General features: G+C 40.5%; 1 protein-coding gene across 1 annotated transcript; it reads right to left on the bottom strand.

Annotated features, from left to right (window-relative positions):
* Nucleotides 1-696: 696 nt before the first annotated feature.
* On the bottom strand, nt 697-10,478 carry LOC123998420 (potassium voltage-gated channel subfamily V member 2-like). The gene is made up of 5 exons (XM_046303499.1): nt 10,333-10,478; nt 10,110-10,220; nt 6,811-6,925; nt 2,232-6,364; nt 697-1,372 (listed from the first exon to the last, which is right to left on the bottom strand). Exons 4-5 carry the CDS (start codon nt 3,507-3,509, stop codon nt 1,094-1,096), a joined length of 1,557 nt encoding a protein of 518 aa, XP_046159455.1. The 5' UTR covers nt 3,510-6,364; nt 6,811-6,925; nt 10,110-10,220; nt 10,333-10,478; the 3' UTR covers nt 697-1,093.
* Between the last annotated feature and the right edge of the window lie 3,560 nt (nt 10,479-14,038).

Raw genomic sequence — 14,038 nt, 5'->3', positions numbered from 1 at the left:
CATAGGGCCATTTTTGCTCTAGGTTGCAGGAAATACCAGTTACAGGTGTTAAAAACGTTGAGTTCGAACAAAAAGAGCCGTTTTTAAAAAAAAGAGCCGTTCGTTCGCAAAAGAACCCATCGCTAGTCTTTATATTCTGCATTTTCTTCTCTACTCCTTCAGGCATTCTAAATGCAAGTTGAGTGATTTAAAAGTGCAGGACATCTTCCTGTAAGTGGGCTTCCAACAGAGATTGGATATCACATTACAAACCAGCATATAATTTGACACTAAGAAATATTCAAATAAGGCTTCAAACCCTTATAACTCAAAGGAAGTAAACTGAAAGAGAAATGTACTCTGCTGTAGTTGATTGTTAATTCCAAACACAGAAAAGTGTAAAATAGGGATATGATAAAAATACAAATAAATTCTACTGAAGAGGAAAATGGCCATTGGAGTTAAATTGAATCAACTCTGAGAGTTGGATATTTACACAATTGTGTCGTTTTAACTCCAAAAATAACACCATGACCAGAGTAGTTTTAACACAAAATGAGGGTGGGACCATAGTGTTACATTTGACACCACACAAATTAACTTGTGATTTGACTGTGTGCAATGAAGTGTTTTAATAGAAAAGTTTTTTTTAAATATATACATTCGTAAAGATTACACACACTTATGATAAGCAATGATAAGAGTCATGACATGATAGACTATGACAAGAATCAGCTTTAATTTGTGCAAGTAAATAGAGCAAAGATTGCAACATGGTATACTGCATTTACAATGTACTGTAACTTACAACACTCTGGTCTGCTAAACAAACACACTATGCACAATACACCACATATCATTGACTTTACAGGAACTGCTCTACAGTATCAGGAATTTTCTCAAGATCGCAGTATCAGTTCCCAACATAAGGTGACACCCACATCCTCCCTTGTACATCCTCTCTATGAGTCTGCTTTGTGTGTCCCCAGTCCTTATCATTAGCTCCATTTCACTCCAATTAGTCCAGACCCTACCCCACCTCCCCACTGGTGATTTGGTAGAGAAGTCTTGAAATACCCCCTGCAATGTAAAAAAAGTACATCCTGTCTAGAGCTCAGTGGCTCCTGCCTTCCTCCAGGTCGCCCATAGAGGGATTGAAGCACACGTCCAGTTTGCGACGGAGACGGGCCTTGAGCATCAAGCGGCGTTTCACACCGGTTGAGGTGGACTCTTGGTACTTGAGCTTGGCATAGTAGTCTGAGAACTTGTTGAAGAGGAGAGAGATGGGCATGCCATTGAGAATGATGCCGAAGAAGATGCAGGAGAATGCCACCACGCGGCCAGGAAGGGATACGGGCACCACGTCCCCATAACCCACTTGGGAGATGCTCACCTGTAATGCGGGGTTAGAGGGACACACTCTCAGAGCTTGCCTTCCTCTGTCATTGTCAACATGTTTTATGTTAATAATGACACTATGGTTATAATAGTAGTATGTAGTGAAGATAGTTTGGAAGGAAGTCTCAAGATTGAAGTATTAACATTATTGTCATTTACCTTGGTTGTGTTATTTGATATCTTGTTTTAACCTTTTGTTTTGTCCCTTAGATGTAATGGTAAAATGAAACTTGTCCCTGAAAAATTACTGTTAGCATATAGGAGGTGGAAATGGTATGGAATGTCAGATTCAATACAATAGAGACTAAGGAAGTGAATGTAAAAATTGGGAAGTTGCACAATTGTGTAATACATATCAAATGATCCATGAGGATCTGCAACAAAATACTGCCCTTCAACTTTCCCCACAAGTCCAAAATGCCGTGACAAGAACAGTATAATTGCAATTCAGTTTGTATTTCACATGTACTAGGATTACATCAGAGAGTACTAATCCTTTAAGTATTTAATCTGAATCTAAACTTGATATACAGTACATTGGGCCGCACACAAACATGATATGCTTCTCTGTTGTCACACAAGAGAAATGCTGGTTTGAAATTAGTTCTCATGGGTTTTATATAGGGGGAAGATATGATTAGGGGAGGAAATAACACCCCTATGCTGAGTATGTAACTACAGAGGGAGTGTTGGTTATTTCTCAACAATATGAAAAACGGTATTTATGTTGTACTTTTCAAATAACATATTTTAAGGTTAGATGTAGCATCAAGGACAAAGTCAAGTAAGTCAACCAAAAGCTACATACATAGTATAATTTACATTCAAGTCTGAGTACAAGTTTGGGTACTCACAGTCGCCCACCACCAGGTATCAGGAATACTCCTGAATGGAGAGCCTTCGACATCCCGTTCTACCGAATGCAGGAGGGCAGAGAACATGAAAATGCCCATGGCGATGAAGAGGAAAAGGCAACACACCTGCTGGTAGCACTGGCGCAGGGTGAACCCAAACGCCCTCATGCCGGTGGAGTGACGGGCCAGCTTCAGGATGCGAAAGATGCGCATAAGCTTGACAACTTTGAGCACTTTGCTGACCTTGCTGACACGAGCCAGGGTTTTGAGATCTTCCTGGGCACTGAGGTCCTCCACGTTGGCAAACGCTTCAAATATCAGCTGGATAAAGTAGGGCATGACGGCCACCAGGTCCACCAAGTTCAGGGAGCTTTTGACGAAGTGCTTTATGTCACAAGTCGTAACAAGGCGCATGAAGTACTCGATTGTGAAGAAGAGAATAGAGAAGATCTCTACCCATTCCAGGTAGGTCTTGCCAGAGAGGGTGTGGGTCCTCAGTTCCTTCACAGTGTTGAGGGTCATAGCCACGATGGAGATGAGCACCAGGAGGCTAGAGAAAACTGCAAAGGATTTGGCCGACAGCGAGGAGTAAGGATTTTCCATCAGGTCCCAGAGGTCTTTGCGAATTCCACCCAGGAACATGGTCTTGTAGCCTTCCTCATCATGCTTTATCTCGATCTCCGCTAAGAGTTCCTTTTCCACCTTCAGATTGTCCCGGAGTTCATCCACCTTCTCCTCAAACAGGATACGGCAACAGCGCTGGGTGTCATTCCAGCTCAGGCCCCAGTACTGCATCTCCTCCTCGAAGTTGATAGGGCACAGTTCCTGCATCACCCACAGAACGCCACTGCTGTAGAAATGAAAGATGTAGTAAAAGAAAGTTGGGTCGCGATCGAAGAAGAACTCGTTGCTGAGCACCGAGTAGTCATCGCACAGAGTGAGCTGTTTGACGCGGTCTGTGCACAGGGCCAAGGAGCCTATCCGTGTGCGAGGGAATCTGACGGCCATCTTCTTGGGAATGTGAAAGACTTTTCCCCCTACGTTGATGTTAATGTTATGTTGTGGTCTCAATGTCTCTTTTTGGTGTCTTGGGATCTGGCCCTCAGGAGCAGGGCTGTCCAGGTGTTCCAAAGAGTTCCATGGCTTAACAGAACTGCCCTGGGAGAAATAGAAGGCCTTTTCTTCCTCAATGGACTGTGAGAAACTGGCTCCCAGCACATTGATGGTAGAGCGTCGCTCTTTCAGCTTAGTCTTTAGCTGAGCACTATTAGCATCCATGATGCACTTTCAAGACACTTTTGTTAGGTTTTCTGTGAGTGCTGGCTGTTAATTGTGCATAGAAACCAACCAGTCCCAGATGGGATAACAATAGAGCACAAGAATATTAGATAACACAAAGGCAAATTACGCAGTTCCAACACTCAGAAGTGCGAGTCGTATCAACCAGGGTGCAGTCTTCATCAGACGTTAACAGAAGAACAAGGGAGGAAACACTGCCGGAAAAAAAGCTCCATCGACTCAGTGCACCTTGCCGAGCCACCTGAAGCGTCTTATAAAAATCATCTAGGCCCAGTTATCCCATTCAGTGGCATTACTTTGTGCAGTACTTCTCATTTGTGGTCCTGTAAGTCCAAAGGGCAACAAGGGGAAGAACAAAGCCTCCTTTTCTTCTCCTGATGAGGACCGTTATGTGGGGAAGAAGAGTAAAAGTCATTTGAGCAGAAGATCCATGAGGCTCTGATCTAATCTCATTGCTGCCCTTCCTCTTTCTTAAAGCAGTTATAAATAGGAGGGACAGGGGGAGATTAGTGCACACGTTCATGTGGAGATTTTCAACTTGGAAGAGGACGCTGGCTTCAACACTTGCACAAGGCTGTCACTAACACTTTGTCAACTGCTCTTTCTAAAGAAACGTGGTTTCCATCCAGAACCAACCCATGTCGTCTCTACTTCCTAGACACTTCATGTTGATCCAAAAGTGGATAGGGTTAAGCAATTTGGTAGTGAGAAGATACGTTTGTCTGTTTCCACAGAAATTGTCATTAGAAACTCATTACAGGTCATAAAATACACATGTACAGAACATGGTAGATGCCAGATCCACTTTGCCCTCTGATTAGGCTAAGGAGGAATGTGCCTTCCTGCTGAAACATATCCATTCCTTTCAGATCTACACAAGTTCTTAGTGTAGGAACTAGGAGTTGTATCTGAACAGGGCCAGTCAGATCCCAGAGCCTAGTGTAGGGGCTAAGGGTTGTGTCTGAACGGGGCCACAAGTCATTTCTCTTACACTCACTGTATTGTTCTCTCAACGATTACGTTTCACATCCTGAACCAGTTAACCAATCTTCCTCAAACAATGGCCGATAAATTTTCTTTATTCAGATTTGAATTATGGAAATCGTAAAATAATGTGCTCTAATTTAATTATTACTGGGAACATTGTAGTTGACAGTTTCCGTTTGTGGCAAGATGAGGGATGCAGCCATAGATAGCATAGCAGTCATTGGTGCCAATTTGTTACTTGTTTATTATTTCACCTTTATTTATACAGGTAAATCAATTAAGAACAATGAGGTCAATAATTCATTCAATCATTCAGTAATCCCCGCCACCGTAATCCACTCTACTGGACCTGATTGTGCATCCTCAGAAAACTACTTAACCTGGATACCCTTTCGCCTCAGAAGACTTGAGGTCAAAAGTCCAACAGTCACCTAAGGCTATACATTTAGAAGACAGCCATGCACAAATGGGCTTAACTATGGTAATGTTTGACAGGTTGATGTTCAACTGCCCTGTGATAATAAAAAGTATTACTCTAAGTGATAGCTTTACAATGCTTCTGTATCTTGTTTCCAACGACATCTATCACAATAGTAATCCAAAGCTGCTTTATTACCTTGTTCATTTCCTTGATCTGAACTAATAAGGAAGTAAGGGAATTAAGGCGCAGCTCTCCTCTCTGCTCATAATTCTTGTCATGTCTGGTTTAAAGGCAACCACATTACTCACTGTACAAAGCAATTTTACATTCAAAATGTATCGTCATTATTGCAATTGCAGGATCAAGCCTTTTATCAATTAAGGTGATAAGATATATTATTTGCCAACTATGAAAGATAGCATATTAGTTAATGAAATCACCTCATGGAATATGGAGAAAGCTATTTTATTTCATTTCAATTAAATAAACTCAACTGTCAACAAGTAAAGATGAACTGAAAGACTATTCAAAAGTAACCACAAAAACGGTCAGGTTTCAATAACGGCAGTCCTTCCAAAAATAAATAGAACCTCCATTCAAAACATAAATAAAGCTCACTCAGTAGTTAAGAATCTAAAGAAAAAACAAAGAAGAATGCCTAAGATTAAACACAGGACAACAAATAATTTACAATAATCAAAAGGCAAACAATTGTTTTTCAAAGAAGGCATAGCAACTGATCTAAACAACGCAGACCAGTACAAAAAATGACTTGATTACAGAGTTACGTGAATACTCTACTTCAATGTCAGAGCCACCTTCTACCCCCTTGTTGTCATTTTATATTAAAACACACCTCAACTTCAGTTGATCCCCAAACACCAGATAACAGCAGAGATGCATGTGACTAGGAGCAGAATGTACAACCCATGTCTCTGTGTATGGCTGGTTCAGTTGTAAGGCTGGTACATTGTTTTGCATACACTATCAAATGTGGAGTGATAGATACACACACAATGTATCTACATATTAGTCCAAATATGAATTACAAAACTTTCTTTGGACAGATTAGTCAACTGAGTGCAAAGGGACATTGAGATGTCACAATGAAACTGTATGCATAAGGGATACAGTACCCCAGATAGGCAGAGGTGTCAATCTGTAGCTAAATAACTGATATGCATGAGGACCGCCAAGGCTAGGGACAATTCTAATTAAATTACAGTCAAGTCAGGAAAATCAATAGCTTGGAAAAAAATTCACAGAAAATATTGTTCAAGTCAATTGTACAAGTCATTTTCTAGCCTTCATTGAAACTGAAGTGGAAAGCCACAGTCAAGCGGGAGCACTGCTGGACACCGGTCTCTCTTACACAAGTGGCTTGGGACACTCAGTTGCAGTCCAAGTCCAGCTTTAGCAGAGTGTCCTGAGGGAGGAGATGGCTGTATACTAAGCATATAGATCACATTCTTCACTTAAGCCCTTTAACAGAGGGCAGTCTGTCAGGTGAGGCACGGTTACGAGACACCAGGGGCCTTGGAGTCAATTAGATTACATTCATTTAATTCATCCTTTAAAATTGGGTTTCCTTAAATTAATATCAAATTATTTCATTTATTCTTCATTCCCATTGAGATCTATATCGGTTTTAACAAGAATCCCTTAAATAGAAGTTAAAACTCAACTTGATGGAATTAAAACCGAGACATTGCGCATAATGTCAAGTAATAAATTGTATTAAAATTCCTTCACGTGCTACATCAATTAAAAGTACAAATTAACCATATTAGATGCTTCACTGAGGAAAATGTCCCCCCTTGATACTGTCGTGAATAAGCCCACTGACTCATCCTGTTCAATGGCAGGGCTTACCTTGACAGGACAAGTCTCAGGGGCCATGTATGAGTGGATCCTGGGACTTTTTCAGGGAGAAATCTTGGAAGGCGAGTTTTCTGGAGGGCCTGAACGCATCCCTCCACCACCACCACTGGGCAGAATATAGAGCGGTTAGTTAAGGTAAGATTTTATATTAAACAATAATAAAGTACTACCACTAATGTATAGTTTAAATGTGTGTTTAAATATGTTAATACATATGTCTTATTAGCCATCGAGAGCTTTGGATTTTAAGGTACTATCTGCAAAAAGATGATTCTGAGATAATTGGCTTTAAAGTTCAGAAACCTTTGTTGGTTTGAATATTGTCAGATTTTTATCTTGTATTCTTTTGAACATTAACAGGGGTATTTTGAGTACTATATTGGTAGAGAAATTTAACAGAACAAGACTGTCGATAATGAAATTCTGACCAAAATGCAGATAGAACATAGTCAGTCCCAAGCGATCGATATATTAGGCCTTAATTGTGTTCATATTCAAAATCATCATTTACTGGCCAATCCTCAATATATACATTTATACTGAACAAAAATATAACGCAAGAATTTCAAAGACTTTAATGAATTACAGTTCATAAGGAAATCAGTCGATTTAAATAAATAAATTAGGCCCTAATCTATGGACCCCCCCCAAAAAAAAAAAAACATTTGGGCCGTGGACAAGAAAACCATTCAGTATCTGGTGTGACCACCATTTACTTCATGCAGCAACCACATCTCCTTCGCATAGTGTTGATCAGGCTGTTGTGGCCGGTGGAATGTTGTCCCACTCTTTAATGGCTGTGTGAAGTTGCTGGATATGGGCAGGAACTGGAACACGCTGTCGTACATGTCAATCCAGAGCATTCCAAACATGCTCAATGGGTGACATGTCTGGTGAGTACGCAGGCCATAGAAGAACTGGAAAATGTTCAGCTTCCGGGAAATGTGTACAGATCCTTGCGACATGGGGCTGTGCATTATTATATTGAATGGCGGCGGATGAATGGCACAACAATGGGCCTCAGGATCTGGTCACCGTATCCCTGTGCATTCAAATTGCCATTGATAAAATAAAATTGTTGTCTGTAGCTGATGCCTGCCGATACCATAACCCCACCGCCACCATGTGGCACTGTGCTCACAACTTTGACATCAGCAAACCGCTCGTCCAGGCGATACTATACATGTGGTCTGCGGTTGGACGTACTGCCAAATTCTCTGAAATAACTTGAGGCGGCTTATGCTAGAGAAATGAACATTCAATTCTCTGGCAAAAGCTCTGGTGGACATTTCTGCAGTCAGCATGCCAAATGCATACTCACTCAAAATTTGAGACATCTGTGGCATTGTGTGACAAAACTGGATATTTTAGAGTGGCCTTTCATTGCCCCCAGCACAAGGTGTACTGAGTAATGATCATGCTATTTAATAAGCTTCTTCATATGCCACACCTGGCAGGTAGATGGATTATCTTGGCAAAGGAGAAATTCTCACTAACAGGGATGTAAATAAATTTGTGTAGACAAATAAGCTTTTTATGCATATGAAACATGCATAAACATTTCTGAAACATTTCTGGGTTATTTTCTGGGATATTTTATTTCAGCTTATGAAACATGTGACCAACACTTTACATATTGCGTTTATATTTTTGTTTGGTGTGTACATTTCTTTATTACAAGAAACAGACTAAGTATGCTGTCTCAATGTGGAACTAAGGCACGTGTCAAACAAGGGCCATTGGTCGAATTCAGCCCGTGACATTTCTATCTGGCCACGCAATGATTTGTATTGTAAATTCATTTTTGGCCAATGAATGCGCTGCATTGCACAACAAGTCACAGTAAGTACTGCCAACGTGCTGCACTCAATATGGTAGTGCATTGCCACACCACACACACACGAGCCAGCCAGTGCGCTGTATCATGTCACTCACGGCACTTTCCAAGTTTCAGTTCAACGGGTCAATGCTGTAGCCTTCAGAAAATGTTACCTTGGTTGTCAAAAAAGTTCAAATTCGTACAGTGCAGTCGGAAAGTATTCAGATCTTTACTTTTTCCACATTTTGTTATATTAAAGCCTTATTCTAAAATTGATTAAATAGTCCCCTCCCCCTCAATCTACACACAATACCCCATAATGACAAAGACAAAACTAGTTCAGAAATTTTTGCTAATTTATTAAGAACAAAACATTTAAATATCACATTTATATAAGTATTCAGACACTTTACTCAGTACTTTGTTGAAGCACCTTTGGCAGCATTTACAGCCTTGGGTGAAACTTCCAGAACAACTACCATCTCAGCAGCACTCCACCAATCAGGCCTTTATAGTAGTAGCCAGATAGAAGCCACTCCTCAGTAAAAGGCACATGACAGACTCTTGAAGTTTGCCAAAAAGGAACCGAAAGACTCTCAGACCATGAGAAACAAGATTCTCTGGTTTGATGAAACCAAGATTGAAGTCTTTGGCCTGAATGCCAAGCGTCACGACAGTGAAGCATGGTGGTGGCAGCATCATGCTGTGGGGATGTTTTTCAGCGGCAGGGACTGAGAGACTAGTCAGGATCGAAGCAAAGATGAACAGAGCAAAGCACAGAGAGATCCTTGATTTAAACCTGCTTCAGAGCGCTCAGGACCTCAGACTGGGGCGAAGGTTCACCTTCCAATAGAACAACGACCCTAAGCTTGAGAGGATCTGCAGAGAAGAATGGGAGAAACTCCCCAAATACAGGTGTGCCAAGTACTGAGTGAAGGGTCTGAATATCTATGTAAATGGGATATCAGTTTATTTGAACTACATTTGTAAAAAAAATATTTAAAATATTTAAAAATTTAAAAATTAATTGAGAAAAAACGATTTAATCAATTATAGAATAAGGCTGTAATGTAACAAAATGTGGAAAAAGTCAGGAGTCTGAATAATTTCCAAAGGCACTGTAAAATGCTGTATTAACTACTTATATAGACTGATAAACTACAAATTAGTGGCCAATGTGTACCTATCACATATCATTTGAATCTTTCCTTACATCTGATTGATATTATATTTTGTACAGTTCCACAGATGAGATATATACATACACCATAAGAGACATCTGTGGCATTGTGTGACAAATGCTGGATTAATTGCTAAAAACCCACCTATTTTTTATTTTTTATTTTACTAGGCAAGTGAGTTAAGAACAAATGAACTTAATTGTTACCCAAAAATGATTTTATTGGGATAAAAACTGCTGCACTGAACCTTTAGCTAATAACCACCCTTCATTCCACTTCTGCATACTCACCATCACCTGTTGGAGAAACGCAGGTGAAGCTGGGAGAGCCTGTTCCAGAGAAAAGGTATGGCACACACTCATATGGAGAAACTCTACTGGTATTCCCACATACAGCAGAGCCTGGAAACATAAGTGATATACCATCAGTCAAATAACATGACAAACTGGGGTTGACTAAGCATTTGTGCCTTGAAAACATCACACAGTTCACTCCATGGGCTGAAAGACAAACCTTTTGGTTGAAGAACTGGGTGAACGAGTTCACCAGGGAAAGCGTACCAGGGAAAGCGATATTGGGCAGGATGACTCTGTAGAGGCTGCCATTGTGCTTGTCAGCACTACAGATTGAGTGGGTGGCCTGTTCACTCCAGTATACATGTCCCTGATAGAGAAGTGAGAGAGCAGTGAACAAACATTTGGCAACATCCAGAATACCACACTTCAGAGTGTATTAACGTTTACATTTCAGTCATTTAGCAGACGCTCTTATCCAGAGCGACTTACAATTAAGCATAATGTACCAGGTTTTCCACTAGGATTTTGCTTGTGTTTAGCTCCAACTCAAGTCCTTAACGATTACAAGCATACCCACACTATGATGCAGCCACCACTATATGCTTGAAAATATGGCGACTGGTATTCAGTAATGTATTGTATTTGCCCCAAACATAACACTTTGTCTTCAGGACAAAGGGTTAATTGCTTTGCCAGTTTTTTTGCAGTATTACATTAGTGCCTTGTTGCAAACAGGATGCATGTTTCGGAATATTTTTATTCTGTACAGGCATCCTTTTCACACTGTCAATTAGGTTAGTATTGTAGAGTAAGTACAATGTTGATCTATCTTCAGTGTTCTATCACAGCCATTCAACTCTAACTTTTAAAAAGGCACCATTGGCCTCATGGTGAAATCCCTGAGCGGTTGCCTTCCTCTCTGGCGTCGGAGTTAGGAAGAGCACCTGTATCTTTGTAGTGACTGGGTGTATTAATACACCATCCAAAGCATAATGAATAACTTCACCATGCTTAAAGGGATATTCAATGTGTGCACACAGTGAGTCCATGCAACTTATTATGTGACTCGTTATTGATATTGGGCAAGATGACTAAAAGAGTATTCCATTTTGCTTCTCAGTACAATACTGACAAAGTCAATGGGCTGTTCACTCTAGTAAACACAGAGAGAAGTAGGGGAGCCGTGAGCAGCAGAGTGTATGGAACAGTAGTATTTCCACTGAAATGCCAAACATGCTAATTGCTAACCCGTTAGCTAACATTTTTACAACACCAATAATCAAAAAATATTGATGGATTGATCACAATATAACACTGTTGAAGGTAACATATTTCTTAAACGCTGTTGAATATGGAGATAATACGGGGTGCCACTCTATAAACATGATTTGTTTGTGGGTAATTGTGTGGTCACAGAATGGCTGCCCGTGATTGTAGCCAGGGGAAAAACAGCCGATTGTAGATTTAGTATTGTATGTACAGTGCATAAGATTCACACATGCTATTCCTCCTTCTGTGTCTGTGGGGGGGGGGGGGTCAAAATGATGTTCTTTATCTTGAGTGGGTGTACCTGCCTGCTGTTGGCCTTACTTGTTTTTAGTAGTTTGCTCCAGTGGCTGGCTGCCACAAACAAACACACGCGAACTGGCTCCTGTCTTGCACCCTGTCTTTCACACATTGATAGCGATCTGGAGCTTGCCATAAAGCAGTGTACAACAGACCCTCCTCACCCCTCTACATTTTTTCAAATCTAAAAAAAACATATACATATATATATATATATATATATATATATATATATATATATATATATATATATATATATATATATATATATATACAAATTTTACATACATTTATACACGTATACACGTATACATACATATATATATATATTTATGTATGTGTATATATTTGTAAATATATATGTGTATATGTGTATGTGTATATATATATATATATATATATATATATATATACACACACATACACACACACATACACATATATACATACAGTGGGGCAAAAAAAGTATTTAGTCAGCCACCAATTGTGCAAGTTCTCCCACTTAAAAAGATGAGGCCTGTAATTTTCATCATAGGTACACTTCAACTATGACAGACAAAATGAGGGGAAGAAAATCCAGAAAATCACATTGTAGGATTTTTTATGAATTTATTTGCAAATTATGATGGAAAATAAGTATTTGGTCAATAACAAAAGTTAACCTAATTTCAGTTTGTGACAAAACAAGCATTCATTGTGTAGAGAATCATTGTAACATCTAAGCCACTGAAATATTTTCCATAACCAAAATTACTGTATTTTCAGCTGGTCAACAAAATGTAATATAAAAGACGCAAAAACGAAACTTAGGAACATGAAGCATAGAAATAGCGCACAGAAGGGGCCCCCCCGGGTGGCGCAGTGGTTAAGGACGCTGTACTGAACTCTGGGTTTGCGGAGGTCCGTGGGGCGACGCACAATTGGCCTAGCGTCGTCCCGGTTAGGGAGGGTTTGGCTGGTAGGGAAATCCTTGTCTCATCGCGCACCAGTGACTCCTGTGGCGGGCCGGGCGCAGTGTGCGCTAACCAAGGTTGCCAGGTGCACGGTGTTTCCTCCGACACAATGGTGCGGCTGGCTTCCGGGTAAGAAGCAGTGCTGCTTGGTTGGGTTGTGTATCGGAGGATGCATGACTTTCAACCTTCATCTCTCCAGTAGCTACTGCAACAATTGGATACCATGAAAAAGGGAAAAAAATTAAATAAGAAATAGCGCACAGACTTGTTTACCACGAGAATGAAAGATCCATAAATAACATTCCTATGTGAATTTGGTCGGATCGCACAAAAAGTTAAATATTGTAGCTTTAAGGCAATACTTGATTCTCCCTTCACAAAGATGAAAGGCCTGGTAATCATTGCCAGGGTAATGGACTAACTTCCATGATCTGGTGTTGGAGAACAATAAATTTGGATTTCTTATACTTCCTATTCACTAGAGAAATAGTTTACTCCATTAACCCTGATCACAAAAAAAATTACTGCTTCGCTCAACACACCCCTTGTTCAAGCCCTCTGTTCCGTACACATTCACAAGGTCAGAAAAAAAGTTACTTGCAGTAAGCATTGACATTCACATAAAATCACATTAGATAAAGGAAGCTGTCAAGTGGCGCAGATGCCCCACCTTGGGCAGGTTGGTTGGTAAATATTTGAGCTGGGTTACAATTTGACAGGAACCAGATCCAAAGGGAAAATATTTAAAGATATTTTCTGAACCCTAAGTCTTGGTGCAAACAAGAATCAAATCAAATGTTATTTGTCACACGCACTGAATACAACAGGTGTAGACCTTAGTGAATTGCTTACTTACAAGCCCTTAACCAACAATACAGTTTTAAGAAAAATAAAGTGTTAGGTAAGAAAATTGAAACAAATAATTAAAGAGCAGCAGGGGAAATAGGGACAATGCAACTAGACTAGGTAGCCATTTGATTCGCTGTTCAGGAGTCTTATGGCTTGGGTGTAGAAGCTGTTAAGAAGTCTTTTGGACCTAGACTTGACGCTCCGGTACCGCTCTGCTTGTGGTAGCAGAGAAAACTGTCTATGACTTAGGTGACGGGCCGTACGCACTACCCTCTGTAGTGCCCTGCGGTCAGAGGCCGAGCAGTTGCCATACCAGTCGGTGATGCAACCAGTCAGGATGCTCTCGATGGTGCAGCTGTAGAACTTTGAGGATCTGGGGGGGATAGGCTTTGTTGTGTCCTCTTCACAACTGTCTTGGTGTGTTTGGACCATGATAGTTTGCTGGTGATGTAGACACCTCAAGGAACTTGAAGCTCTCAGCCTGCTCCACAACAGACCCGTTGATGAGAATGGGGCGTGCTCGTGCACTTTCCCTGTAGTCCACAATCATCCCTT

The sequence above is a fragment of the Oncorhynchus gorbuscha genome, linkage group LG02, assembly GCF_021184085.1.
Source record: "Oncorhynchus gorbuscha isolate QuinsamMale2020 ecotype Even-year linkage group LG02, OgorEven_v1.0, whole genome shotgun sequence".
In the NCBI taxonomy this organism is placed as follows: domain Eukaryota; kingdom Metazoa; phylum Chordata; class Actinopteri; order Salmoniformes; family Salmonidae; genus Oncorhynchus; species Oncorhynchus gorbuscha.
Note: the sequence above shows the minus strand (reverse complement) of the source record. Positions and strands in the feature narration are given on the sequence as shown.